Source organism: Nilaparvata lugens, chromosome 8, assembly GCF_014356525.2.
Source record: "Nilaparvata lugens isolate BPH chromosome 8, ASM1435652v1, whole genome shotgun sequence".
NCBI classification, from domain to species: Eukaryota; Metazoa; Arthropoda; class Insecta; order Hemiptera; family Delphacidae; genus Nilaparvata; species Nilaparvata lugens.
Window position 1 is genome coordinate 20,294,499 of NC_052511.1, and position 14,519 is coordinate 20,309,017.

Below are 14,519 nucleotides of genomic sequence, written 5' to 3' on the forward strand. Positions count from 1 at the left end.
TCCGATGTTCGTAGTTCGTGTTTCTTTTCGTGTTTATTCATGATGTATGTTTGCTAATTTCTTGTAATTTTATAGTATTCAATAAAATAGAATAACATAAATTGTAATATAATACTATATTATATTTCATTATCAAGTTCTGATAATTTTATAGTGCTCAACTTGCAACTTTCAATCGAATGATGGCTTTGTAAACTTTTACTTCCATTCACTGCAAGTGATTTATAGCATACAAGATGAGTGAGTATAAAAATGATCTAGCTTAGGCATTTCAATATTTCTAAACATTTTGCATAAACTTTTTATAAAATGTTGTATAAGTAATGAGTCAAAAATATATTATGTTCAACTCAGTTGAAATATAAATTTTTTGAAGGAGATATCTAAGTAAAATATTGACAGTATTTTCATTCTTAACAAAATCTGCTTCATTCTAGCCGGTATTTTTGTTTAATAGTTATTAGTGACAGTAATTGAATCATATTATTCAAAAAGTGTAATCATAAAATAGTGCTATTAATTTGTAAGTTGTTTGTTCTTGCAAAACTAATTTTTACTTGGACTTTTCATGACTCATAACTTCTAAGTTATTCTCTTGAGTCAATTATTGACCAAACAGTTGAAAAACTACTCTTGAATAATGAATTATTTATTCATATTCGTAGAATGCAATGTATCATCATGATAAAAAATTATTTGTTATACTTTTTAACTTATAATAGCACTTTAGCCTGATGGAATTTGAAAGAGGTCATCATTCAGAAATTACTTTACATATTAATAAGCCCTGGTTCTCTGGAAACCGGTCACAACCCTCGAACACTAACTGCTTCACCCCTACAGACATTCTGTTGAATTAGCGTAGTGTTGATCTCGCGATTTCTGAAGGCGCACCATGGAGACGTCAAACAGCTCTCGATGCCTAGTGTTGTGGTCATGCACATCAGTCCGATTCACCAATTGAATCTCTGATTGTAAAAAGGGTATTAGTCCAATTTTTTGTCAAAATGAGTTATGGTAGCCATTTTGTTGTATTAAGATAGACCTTTCGATTAGTGTAAAAAGGATATTAGTCCATAGAATCAAACGGAAGTTATAGCCATTCATATTCTACATTTATTTGAAGAAGGGTATCAGTCCTTGTATCGTTCTTACAGTCAACACGGCTGTTTGCAGTCAGCTGATTACTGTTGCCGACCACGTCGGCCAACACGGCCATCTTTCTACACTCACATTTTCTTTTCAGTTTAGTCAGTCCAGTGATCTGTTTAATATTGTTGGTCTCTATGCTTCTTTGGCTTCGTTATAATAATATTTTCAATTTCCACGAAAATACCTTGAAATTTTATACCTACCATAAAGGCCAGGCTAAACGAGGGCCAAATGAGGTATGCTCATTCCTACTCGACTACCTGGCAAATGATCTTTCCAAGAACATTACGGAATTACATGTATTCAGTGATGCATGTGGTGGTCAGAATAGGAACCACACAATGGTTCGGTCTCTCCTTACTTTGGCATCCATGGGAAAATTTGGAAAAATCCACCAGTATTTCCCAGTCCGTAGCCATTCATTTCTGCCTCGTGATTTCAGGACTGTTAGGAAAGTAGTGAGACGTTCTGACAGAGTCTACATACCTGAAGAGTACAATGAGATGATCCGTCAAGCCAGAACACACTCAGAACCGTTTGAAGTGAAAAGAATACAGACAGACGAGATTTAAAATTTCAAAGCATGGTGGCCTACCCTATTTAAGAAAAATACAAATCTATTCAACTGCTTTCTGCATCGGGTAGGGCACAACCACAAGAGCAGTTCCTCATTTCCAAAAACAGGCATCTACACAACAGCATGGACTGTCCAGGATAGATTAAAGCAAGCAGTTTCATTGGGGGCATTACTGACAACTGCTACAAATAAAAAAAACAATGTCATCCTCTCACTTCCACAAATTGAAGAGAAAGCGTACACAGGAGTGATTCCTCTGAGCAACAAGAAGGTGGAGGATGTAAGAAAACTTTTAAAATACATCCCTGATGAGCACAAAGCATTTTATGACTCGCTCATGCAATGGCCTATCACAATGGCCAATCAAGATGAAAGTGACAATGAATAGGGGTGGAAGGAGGGTAAGATTATGTTCATAACAATTTTTTTCATCTCTGATTAATGATTTTTCCAAATGAATGTATTATTTGAATAATTTTACATGCCTTAAATCATATAAATGTTCACAATACTCAAAAATCAGATTGATTGTAAAAAGGGTATAAGTTTTTGGCCTTTATTGGGTATTTATTGAAGAAATGAGAAATTTTTTTGAAAATTTTACTGAATAGTATTAGGCCTATGTATATTATTGCAACTAATAACTTTTGTATATAAAGTTTGAAAATCCAGATGAAAATATAGAAGATAGAGAGTTTTTTGTGTCTCCTGAAAAATTTGGCTTCAGGGACTTATACCCTTTTTCAAATCACCGGTTCAATTTTGTTGATTCTTCTTGACGTTCATGAGGCAGAGACGTGGCTGATTATAGTTAGATTATCCAGCCTAGCAAAAATGATCGCTTGCAGTAATTATCCTGGGAGCTTGTTTTTGCAGCTTCAGTATGTCCACAACCTTGGCTGAATAACCCCACATGAGTAGACCGTAGGAGATATATGGCATGATACATCATAACCAGATATTCCTCCCTCACAAGTTCCCTTAGCTTGACAAAAAAGAAACAGATTCGGGACAGTCTCTTGGTCACTTGCTGGATGTGGCTTACCCAGCTGAGCTTTCAGCTTGATCCAGCATAAAGCCCATCAGCTTTATAGGCTCCTGATCATGAGGCAGTTTTTGCAACAAACTGCAGATGATGTTCTGTGTCTTGCTCTCATTTACCTGGAAACGATTTACCAGGAACCATGAGGTTGAAGACTGCGCTCTGCCGACCTCGGGAAAGATGGCAGATCTCAGACAGTCTTTTGCAGCAAGGTGGTTTGCAATAGAGCATCCACCACCTCTAAGCGTGGCATGAATGCAGAAATGCCATACACATTAGGTCTCCGGGATGGCTTACAAGAATGGATAATCTTCCTCAGGGCAGGTGGAGTGATGGGGCGAAAGAAACACAGATGAACATGTACTGGTGGAACTCGTGCAGCTAGCAGTTCAACTGGATGACCAGCAACTGAGGGCACTGAGATCACGGTGCTGTTTACCGACTCCATGAAAAATTTGTTGAATGCATCAGGACTCGCAAAATCAAGCTGTCTCCTCGGCAAGGACCGATGTGATTTTATCACATCACATGCTGCCTTACAGTGATTTGGTGCATTCTCAATCTTTGCAGCAGTTGCCAGCTTCTTAGCCCTTCTCGATGTGCTTTTTATAAAAGGATTTGGCACGTCGGTATCTCTCCCTGTCGCCATTGTTGCCATGTTCACACCTATCCTTCAGAGCAAGCATGAGTCCCTTCAGACTGGCAATGATTTATAAATTTCAAGTTTTGTTCGAATTTCAATGCACTCATTTTTGTATAAGTTTCTATCATTCAAAAAAATTTTACCGAGTCTATAGTCTCACTTTTATCAATTCTAGATCGACAAATTTCACCAGTATCTCTATTTTTTCAGAAACACTATGTCCGGTTTTTTAAAATGAACAATTATAATCTTTGGTGTTTTGGTGTGCTTATTAATATTAGGCCTACAATATTATTGCTATTCCAATCCTACTAGAAGATACTAATATTTACCTCCTCGTTTCTCTCCTGTCTGATTCCAGAAAGATCGTAGCTTGAAACATTGATCCTAGCTTGAGTAGAGTAAACGTATCAACCGCATCAGTAAATTTGGAATATCTATAAATTAAATAATAATCATGCTGCCATCGTTAGGTAAGTTTTCAAAAACGTATTATCGTTTTGAAATTGTAGAAAACATAAATCAAGGTTATATTAATGCAACAACCTCCTGTAAAATTTCTAAAGAAATGAGTGACTTCTATTATTACCCTCAAATAGGTAGAATGAGTCAAACCCAATAATGAAATAATTAGCTTATTTATTTCCATCAACATTGACAGCTTTAAAAATAGGGGATGGAATTTCTTAGTGACTTATAATTTTCAATCAATAAAATTTATTTCCAATGCAGAAAACATTTACATAAATATGTATGACTACAACAAATTAATGTAAAAAAATAACGAAATATAAAGCATAATGAGTAATCAATAATCAATAGCTGCTGACACAATGATCAATAATAATTACAAAGTAGTGGAAACAAAAGAAAAAACATCCCGAGGCTTAGTCTGAGAGGGATGGAGTATCAGTTTAGTATATTTGCTTTTCTATTAATTCATTTGGTTACTTCTAATAACATTACTCCTAATATAACAGTATTCAGCACAAGACATGCTAACTCGCTTCAATTTATACTGCACTTATATAATCAGATTTATTTAGCTAACTTGCTCAGATGAAAAAAAAAAAAAATATGAAAAAGAAGGTAATAGTATGCGTTCTCCATTTCTTATCAATTAAAACTTATTTCAATTTCAATAAAGACTAAATGAATTTTTTTCAAGTGTATATGTAGAAAAAACAATGTACGGTATATAAAATTTGATTGTAAATGATAGAATGTTTTTCCTGTTGGAAATTTATATTATAGTAATGAAAAAGCTGCTTATGTCGTCTAGTTGATTGAGGTATTCTTTCAGGCATTTCAGAAACATGCTTCTATTGTTGATTTCCTTTATGGTTTCCGGCAATAGATTATAACATATTGGCGCCAAAAAAGCATAGAATTTTTTTAACACTGGGAGACTCGGTCTAGGTACTGTTACATCAAGTCTGTTCCTAAAATTATAAGATGCTCCAAACATTTCGCAACTTCTTTCGGTACTCGCCCTATTAAAGAATATTTTTAGAACCTTGTAGATGTATCAATTTTGAAAGGGAAGCACTGCAGACGCCATGAAAAGAGGACATGAATGATCTAAGTAGCTGGCATTATTACAAACACGAATTAAAGCCTTTTGCAAAAGAATTACAGGTTTAATAATAGTAAAATATGCACCACCACAAACAGATTAACCATACTGTAGTTTCGAGTCGATAAAAAAAAAAGCAAAATACAACATTCGAATAACGTCAGAAGGACATACAGATTTTAGCATGTGAAAAATTTGAATGTATTTTATTAATTTTCCTTCAACATATTTAACATGTGCTTTCCAATTTATGTTACAATCCAATATCAGCCCTAGGTATCTTATTTAATTCATTTTATCATGAACTTCTTGCCCTTCTCGATGTGCTTTTTATAAATGGATTTGGCACGTCGGTATCTCTCCCTGTCGCCATTGCTGCCATGTTCACATCTATCCTTCAGAGCAAGCATGAGTCCCTTCAGCCTGGCATTGATTTATAACTTTCAAGTTTTGTTCGAATTTCAATGCACTCATTTTTGTATAAGTTTCTATCATTCAAAAAAAATTTACTGAGTCAATAGTTTCACTTTTATCAATTCTAGATAGACAAATTTCACTAGTATCTCTATTTTTTTCTTAAATAAACAATTATAATCTTTGGTGTTTTGGTGAGCTTATTTATCTTACAATATTAATGCTATTCCAATCCTACTAGAAGATACTAATATTTACCTCCTCGTTTCTCTCCTGTCTGATTCCAGAAAGATCGTAGCTTGAAACATTGATCCTAGCTTGAGTAGAGTAAACGTATTAACCGCATCAGTAAATTTGGAATATCTATAAATTAAATAATAATCATGCTGCCATCGTTAGGTAAGTTTTCAAATTGTAGAAAACATAAATCAAGGTTATATTAATGCAACAAACTCCTGTAAAATTTCAAAAGAAATGAGTGACTTCTATTATTACCCTCAAATAGGTAGAATGAGTCAAGCCCAATAATGAAATAATTAGCTTATTTATTTCCATCAACATTGACAGCTTTAGAAATAGGGGATGGAATTGCACAGTGACTTCAATCAATCAAATTTATTTCCAATGCAGAAAACACTTACATAAATATGTTTGACTACAACAAATGAATGTAAAAAAATAACGAAATATAAAGCATAATGAGTTATCAATAATCAATAGCTGCTGACACAATGATCAATAATAATTACAAAGTAGTGGAAACAAAAGAAAAAACATCCCGAGGCTTAGTCTGAGAGGGATGGAGTATCAGTTTAGTATATTTGCTTTTCTATTAATTCATTTGGTTACTTCTAATAACATTACTCCTAATATAACAGTATTCAGCACAAGACCTGCTAACTCGCTTCAATTTATACTGCACTTATAAACAGATTTATTTAGCTAACTTGCTCAGATGAAAAAAAAAATAATATGAAAAAGAAGGTAATAGTATGCGTTCTCCATTTCTTATCAATTAAAACTTATTTCAATTTCAATAAAGACTAAATGAATTTTTTTCAAGTGTATATGTAGAAAAAACAATGTTCGGTATATAAAATTTGATTGTAAATGATAGAATGTTTTTCCTGTTGGAAATTTATATTATAGTAATGAAAAAGCTGCTTATGTCGTCTAGTTGATTGAGGTATTCTTTCAGGCATTTCAGAAACATGCTTCTATTGTTGAATTCCTTTATGGTTTCCGGCAATAGATTATAACATTTTGGCGCCAAAAAAGAATAGAATATTTTTAACATTGTGAGATTCGGTCTTGGTACCGTTACATCAAGTCTGTTCCTAAAATTATAAGATGCTCCAAACATTTCGCAACTTCTTTCGGTACTCGCCCTATTAAAGAATATTTTTAGAACCTTGTAGATGTATCAATTTTGAAAGGGAAGAACTGCAGACACCATGAAAAGAGGACATGAATGATCTAGCTGGTATTATTACAAACACGAATTAAAGCCTTTTGCAAAAGAATTACAGGTTTAATAATAGTAAAATATGCACCACCCCAAACAGACAAACCATACTGTAGTTTCGAGTCGATAAAAAAAATGCAAAATACACATTCAACAAACGTCAGAAGGACATACAGATTTTAGTATGTGAAAAATTTGAATGTATTTTATTAATTTTCCTTTAACATGTGCTTTCCAATTTAAGTTACAATCCAATATCAGCCCTAGGCATTTTATTTAATTCATTCTATCATGAACATCTTGACCATCAAGATGCGTTATTTCAATAAGTAACTAGTTGTTCCAAGTATATGAATGTTCAAAACAATACTAGAAACACACAGAGTTTGTTCTCCAATATTTTTTGTGAGATTCGAATAAGAAATTTAATCAAGGTATTCAATGCTGAATTTATTCTGAGAATTTAAATATTCTTAGAAATTATGGAGGCTTGATTTCCAATATCATCATTGATAGCTTACTTCAATAATAAAATTATTGTTCTAATTCCAAAATTTGTTAGGGAAAATAAGCTTCTATAATAAATATTATTATAAATTTCCGTTACTCTTTCTTTACTTGGATGCGTTGAGTATTCAGTCAATTTTCACTATACGGGTATCTATAGTGAGGTGCACATATATTGGCAGTATTTTATTAACATTGGTGTTGCTGTCATTCGACATAGCAGATAGCGCTATCCTTTTATAGCTCCGCTACGTTGCCACATCGTTTTTCAAAAATGTAGAAATATAATCAATTATAATTAATAATATTTAATCTCAATTATGAAAAAATAGCCTATTATAAAATCAAGGAAAGATATAACTTAGTTTTGTGAACGAATGAAATATATTATTGATTATTTTGAACAATAATGAACAATTAATTTTACATTAGATATACTGGTATCAGCTACCCTCTATAGTCTATAGAAGGCAGTGACAAGACAGGGAATCGGCAAAGCTGTTCTTCGATCTTTCTCCACTGCCATAATCTTTGTCACCTATAAATTTGGAAGAAAAATTGGCACAAGGACTACCTTATTATTTTATCTTCTATAATGTTATTGCATTAGTGTCATTTGCATTGTAAATGAATAAATAAATGAATGAATTATAACGTGGATTCCACTATACCACAATTTTACCAGTACACGAAAAGTTTGTTGTCCAATTTATTTTGTAATTAACTAAAGTCAACTGGTTGTTTGGTTCTAGTATATTGAGAACTGTATAATAGTAGATTAGTAACAATTCGTGTAGAAATCTTGTTTCATAGTATTTATTCTTTTCCACAGTTTCCATCGCTGGCCTTCAAATAGTTTTTCATAATTAAGTTATGTTGATTTCAATCCATACTTTTGTGTTCCAGCTGAGAGAGCTCCCACTAAACGCAAGGTTAAACCTGCTCAGAATCTGTTGTCTTTGGAAGACTTGGGTGAGAGTTCCGATGACAGTGACTTCCGAATCGAAGATCATTGCGAGGAGTCGGATGATTCACTGGACTCAGATGGTGAGGAGAAGGGTAAGCCTTCCATTTCCAGCTAGTATTAATCTCAGTAGAATTACTTGTGAGCCAGGGAACTATCTAGACTTCATTTGTAATAAACAAGGAATTAAGACTGTAACTAGTCATGAGAATGGCCTTTTCCACTCAAAGCGATTTTGCAGCGACACGACACTGGAGAACGTCCAGTCGATGTCGTGTCGTCGCAAAATAGTTGTGCCCACGTCCCTAACACACAAAGATTTTGCAGCGACACGACACCCACAATGTCCAGTCGGTGTCTTGTCGTCGCAAAATCGTTGTGTGTTAGGGGCGTGGGCATATAGGTGATTTGGGGGTGATGGCACACTTGGTTGATGCAAAAAAATTGGTAAGCAGGAATGGAACACAAGCGTTTCCTATTCACATGGCACTGGTAATGATAGGTGTGGCCCCAATATAAAACATGATTCAACTCACTTTAACTACGAGATATTCAGGCAATTACGCCATCTCTAAGGTTATGTGTAATTCAGTAAGGGCTGGTTTATGAGCTCGGGATTTCGTAGACCGAGGATTTTGTAATCCGCGGCGTAACGTAGTCCAGGGCGTAACCGCGGATTATCTTTGCGCCGGCTCAACTTTAGGCCGAGGCGCAATTGTAGAATTCACATGAAAGTTTTGTTGTAAAGTTGGCAACAGGCAGTTGGAAGCACTCTCACCTATTTTTTGTCTTCGTCATTCGTTTCTTTCTTCTCACTTGGAAGCTCACTGTCAACTATTCGTATTCGTCTATTCTTCGCTACCCTCAGTCACCAGTTGCAGTTGTATTCTTTCACAAGGGGTTGTGTTCGAGGCTCGTCCAGTTCGTTAGTTAGTTTATATTATATGTGGATCATAATGTTTATAGTTCATAGTGTAGTGTTTTTATAAATGACTTTTTCATTTTAATTAAAATAAAAAATTGACAAAAAAGTAAATTTCATTCAGGAAGAGTTGAATTTGATAACAACCTTAGTTTTAAAACGACCGATTATTGAAAAAAGGTGCATGATCAGAAAACAGAGAGTTTACGGAAATTGGCGTGGGGAGAAATTCTAATTGAGTTTAACGCCGAAGGACTCAATACAAATAGAACAATCGACAAGATAAAAGTTGCATGGAAAAGGATAAAGAAAGATTATAAATCCCAGAAAGCGGCAGAAAGGATAAGCACATTCAGGACTGGAGGAGGGCCTCCATCACCGGTAGGAGAGGAGGACATTGCAATGGATGCTATGTTTTCCGATCAGTAGCCGTTGGAAAACTTACCAGATGACGACGACGACTACAATGATGGTAAGTTAACAAGTTCAGATTGATAAGTTTATTAAGAAATATACGATTGTTATGAATTCCTGCCATGAACTCTTGAACTATTTACATTCTGCTCATTAAAAGAAAAACAATAGTTTTTATTACTAATGAGGAAGAAGGGCGTTGAGGCGGTGAGATTTTTAAATAAAAAGAAGGTAATTATGGAGTGAATAAATTTAATAAAATGAAGGAATTATCTGCATACAGTAATGAAATAATTAACAAACAGGCAGAATGAAATATTGTATTAAGGTTTCCCTAGGAGGTACAAGACCAGCAGCTATATTTCATAGCAATAGCTATCAGCTCATCCCGTACCGAAAGTCATCGCCAACAGTATTGAAGAGCAGAGCGGAGCAGGGTAAAACAAACTGTGCATGTGTGTGAGTTATAAAGACCCTTTCAGAACGATTCTCACTCACACACACACGCACAGTTTCTATTGCTCTGCTCCGCAAGCTTGCTGAACTAGGAAGACAAGGGTGAAATGACAAAAGACGGAGTCAAAAGAATGTGGACAATTCTAGAACAGAATAGGCTGCTGGCCTAGATGAAAATAATTCTACAAAACTCAGAGCTAATACGTTTTTAAAAATAACAGCTCACACCACATTTAAATTTTTTTCCAACAAAATAATAATTATCCTCATCTTCTCAGACAGTTCTGCAGGAGAGGATTGGATGTAAGAAAACAAGCTATGTAATAGTTTTTATTATTAATTTCCAATAGAGTATCTCCTACTACGTATTATACCATTAAAAACTATCATAACCAAGCTTAGCAAATATTTTTTTCTAAAAACAATTATTCAATGACTGTCATGAATAATATTTGAATAGCAATAACATTTTTAAAACTTAATTATATAGGTAACATATTAGAAAAAATATTGTAAAAATGATTTTTTTCATTATTCGTCTTATTAATTTACCAAAATCAGTAATTAATCAAGAATTAAAGAACCAAAGAAGTCTTGTAAATTATAATAATTAAAATTAAAACTAAAAATAATCTTAATACTAATAACTCTTGAAAACTAAGATAGGGATTTGTTTTTCTCAGAAGATCCTGGAGCTGGTGGGCTCCCGCTCTCGAGGCCGGCAAGCCCAGAGCCAGGCACTCCAACTGCGGGCTTGTCCACTGCCAACACTTCCCGGGCAACAACCCAAGCACCTGTACCGAAAACCACCGTTGAAAGACTCAAATCCTTTGCAGAGCAGTTCCACAACAAGAAAATGGAATATTTAAAAGAAGAACATGAGCTTAAAATGCAAGCTATAGAAGCAGAAAAAAACTATTGGAGATTGATGAAGGCCATTGCTCAACAAAGTGCCAATACTCGGGAAGGGGGAGAATCAGGTGGCTCAAGTGAGGCGTAAACTTTTCAATTGCTCAGTGGAAGTATTCAGGATAATTAATTGCCTCATCTTGGACACTTTCTTTTAAATATAGTCTATTGATAGGTTATATTCATTCATTCATCAGTTTTATGGTTATGGATTATATTCTAATTGCTAGGTTGATTTTTAAATATGCTGATTGATGATAAAAACAGTGTAATTATTTTAATTTATTATGCCTCATGTGGTTTCATGATTGTATAATTATAGTAATTTAATTTCTTTCAAATTGAATTTTATTTTTTATATATTACTTTTTCTTTCCAATACAATAGAAATTATAATTGATAGAATTATATTGAAAAATCTGGAGCGGTTCTGTTGTCCAGTGCGATAAGCGCCAAATGATATTCCAAACGTTCAGAGTTCGAATCCGTTCGACGGAACGGATTTTAGACACAAACGGCCCTCCTGTCTTTCGGAGGAGACGTAAAGCCGTCGGTCCAGACTGCCTAAAAACAGTCATCATCTCTCATCTTCTCACCCCTCCCATTACCCACGCACAAGTCTAGAGCTCATGTGGACGTCACTCTGTGATAAAATTGGTATTAAAACGGTAGTTTTAAGCACATAGGAAGTCCGTATTGAGATGGAAATAAAAATATTGACATTGTCAGATAAATTTCATGATTTATCAAATAAAATCAAGTGTGACATGAGATACATTGACTTTTTGGCGATACGAGGTTCGCCGGATAAGCTAGTAAATAATAATATTATTATGAAAAGTGGTTGACAATTTATATTTGTGTTTTTCATTATTATTTTTGTTTTGTTCCATAGTGTTTGGTTTATTACTATTATGTTCTATAAAAACTAATCTTTTGTCATTTTAATTAATAAAAATTCACATTAATTTGCGTATTATTCTAGTTTTGGGTTTATCTTATGTGAATCCATATTCATCCTACACTTTATATCATGAGTTTTATTTTATTTTTGTCGTTTATTACTAAAACTACACCTACTTTAGTACATGGGCGACTATAGTTGAGTAGGTTAATTTCCATAATCTATTATTAGCTGTACTGTACTTCTATATTTGTGTAGTTATTTCTGACTTAAGCTGGGCAAGACCGGTTAGTCAAGACAAGACTAGTCATAATACTTCACATAGTTGCTTATGAAGACATGTTTGATTGCAATGAGTAATCAGTGTGAGTTGCGACACAAGCAGCTATGTGAATAGTATTGTGACTAAACATGTCTGATCATGTCTTGTCTTGACTAACTGGTGTGCGCCTAGCCTAAGTATGTAATACTTTGTGCATTTATTCGTTCACAGTTGTTCTTTTTTGAAGGATATTAACTCATTATCCATTTTTAATTATCTAGGAGAAACTATATCTCTACTAATTATTCATATTCAAAACTTGTAGTGCAGTTATCAACGTAATGTGAATGTGAGTCATCTTTCGACAATAAGCCCTTTATTTTCAAACTTCGAAATCTAGAAACTTACAGAAACTTACCGAAGGTTATCGATAGTCTGGTCTGGTTTAGGTTATTGTAAATGGCGTGCTTTTCAGAATGGCAGACAGTGATGGATCAGTGGGGGGGGGGATGCACCTGTTGTCAGTCAGTCTGGCTCTGGCGCCTTCTAAATTTACTTCTGGAAAAATGAACCCGATAAGGTCAATGTCCTTCTCTGGCTGCGAGCGCTTCTGGTTTTTACCAACAGACAGGAAAAAATCAGCGGAAGTGTCATCAAACCAAGTTGCAAATAATTGCCAATCTGCGGTAAAATGGGAATAATATTTTTCTGTTATCCTCAAAACTCAAATAGAATGTTTAACTCTTTTTAGCATATCATTTCGAAAAACAAAATTATATTTATTCGTACATGGATGCACAAGCTTTGAGAATGATAGGAATTAAAATAATAGACGCAATCCAAAACTGTTCCTTTCAAAACTCAAGTTGAAGATATTTATCTGGCTCAATAATGAACTTAACTGTGTTGTTGTGTCGGTAATTTGGTAGTAATATTGGACGTATGGACGTAAACGACTTGACATTGTCAAAACCACCAATATTTATTAAAAGAATTTGAGATACAATTCTCGTTAACACAATTATCTAGTAAAATAGATAAAGACATTGAATACCATATGCAGTATGGGTGGAGTCGTGCGAGGCCATTAGCTGTTGACCAATGACGGTTGAGCTCGACTAACATTAGCCCTGAGACTAGACACGCCATAGTATTCCCATGGTCATGAGAACCGAGTACACAAGGCGTCTCTTGTCTCGACCAATGACAGTCGAGCTCAACCTTCATTGGTCAACAGCTAATGGCCAATCGTAGGGCTTCACCCACACTATATTCTGCTACTCAATGTCAATCTTTCAATGTATTAGATATTGATAATGACAATGTCTATAAATACAGGTCATGACACGATCCCGTGATGCATCACCCTCAGAAAAAAATCTCATTGTTTTCTATCATACTTACTTTACTTTTCTTGTTCGTCACAATTATTAAACTGCATTAAGGGAGCAACGATCCCGCAGTATCAAACTTTGATGTGTCAATAAGAAAATAATCAATCATTATATTATTGGAATTCCTTCATACATTCTCAAAATTATCTGTTATTGCTAATCAAACTAATCTCGAATCGGAATAAGAATGGTGCTGGCGCCTTGACTGCAGCGGAGGAGCGCAGTCCCCCACTTACGTGGTGTATGGGCGGTACAAAGGTTAGTGGAAGGGCGGAACACTCTTCTTCTTCTTCTTCTCATTCTTCTTCTTCACATGTGTGTACGAGAGAGAGGGAACGAATATGATGAAGGGAGGAAGGAAGGTGCAGCACGTGTAGTAGGGAAAATGATTGACACTTGTGGCTGGTGGAAGGGGCAACTCTCCGCCAGCTATCCACCGCAGGCAGTCAAGGCCAGCACCATTCTTATTCCGATTCGACATTAGTATCAACACTTCGATTATCCAACATCCAATCAAAAATATAAATACGTGAATGCATTGATATTCTTTTACCCAGTTCATTTTAAGTCGCTATATTCATATATTACATTATTTATATTACTATAACACATAATTATAAGTTATAATGAAAAAGGCCTATCATTGATTGGGATGAAATGTCAGAAACCATAACTGCAATATTTTAGGATTAAGTAATATTGTACTTGCCTGTTATATTCATATCCACTGTCTCCAATTAGTATTCCGCCCATATCGCGATCTTCAAAAGCTGCATAGAGTGATGAGTTTTTTAACACTCTAGAATCGTGGGTCCTTTTACATCTAGCAGCAATACTCGTAAATTCCAGGTCAGCCCCAGCTGCTCCTAAGACATTGATAGTAAATATCCCCGTTCTACTTCTAAATTCTTCTTTGTC

The 14,519-nt window shown here is 34.7% G+C and overlaps 1 protein-coding gene across 1 annotated transcript in view; it reads left to right on the top strand.

Annotated features, from left to right (window-relative positions):
- Window positions 1–14,519, top strand: part of LOC111044535 — a 50,703-nt gene continuing 36,184 nt past the window's right edge. Inside the window, exons 1-6 of the mRNA XM_039435087.1 lie at window positions 1–240; window positions 3,776–3,887; window positions 8,283–8,435; window positions 10,816–11,128; window positions 12,683–12,893; window positions 13,788–13,859. Of these exons, the coding sequence (XP_039291021.1) occupies window positions 3,872–3,887; window positions 8,283–8,435; window positions 10,816–11,128; window positions 12,683–12,893; window positions 13,788–13,859 (765 nt within the window). The 5' untranslated portion in view covers window positions 1–240; window positions 3,776–3,871. The remainder of the gene's footprint in view (window positions 241–3,775; window positions 3,888–8,282; window positions 8,436–10,815; window positions 11,129–12,682; window positions 12,894–13,787; window positions 13,860–14,519) is intronic.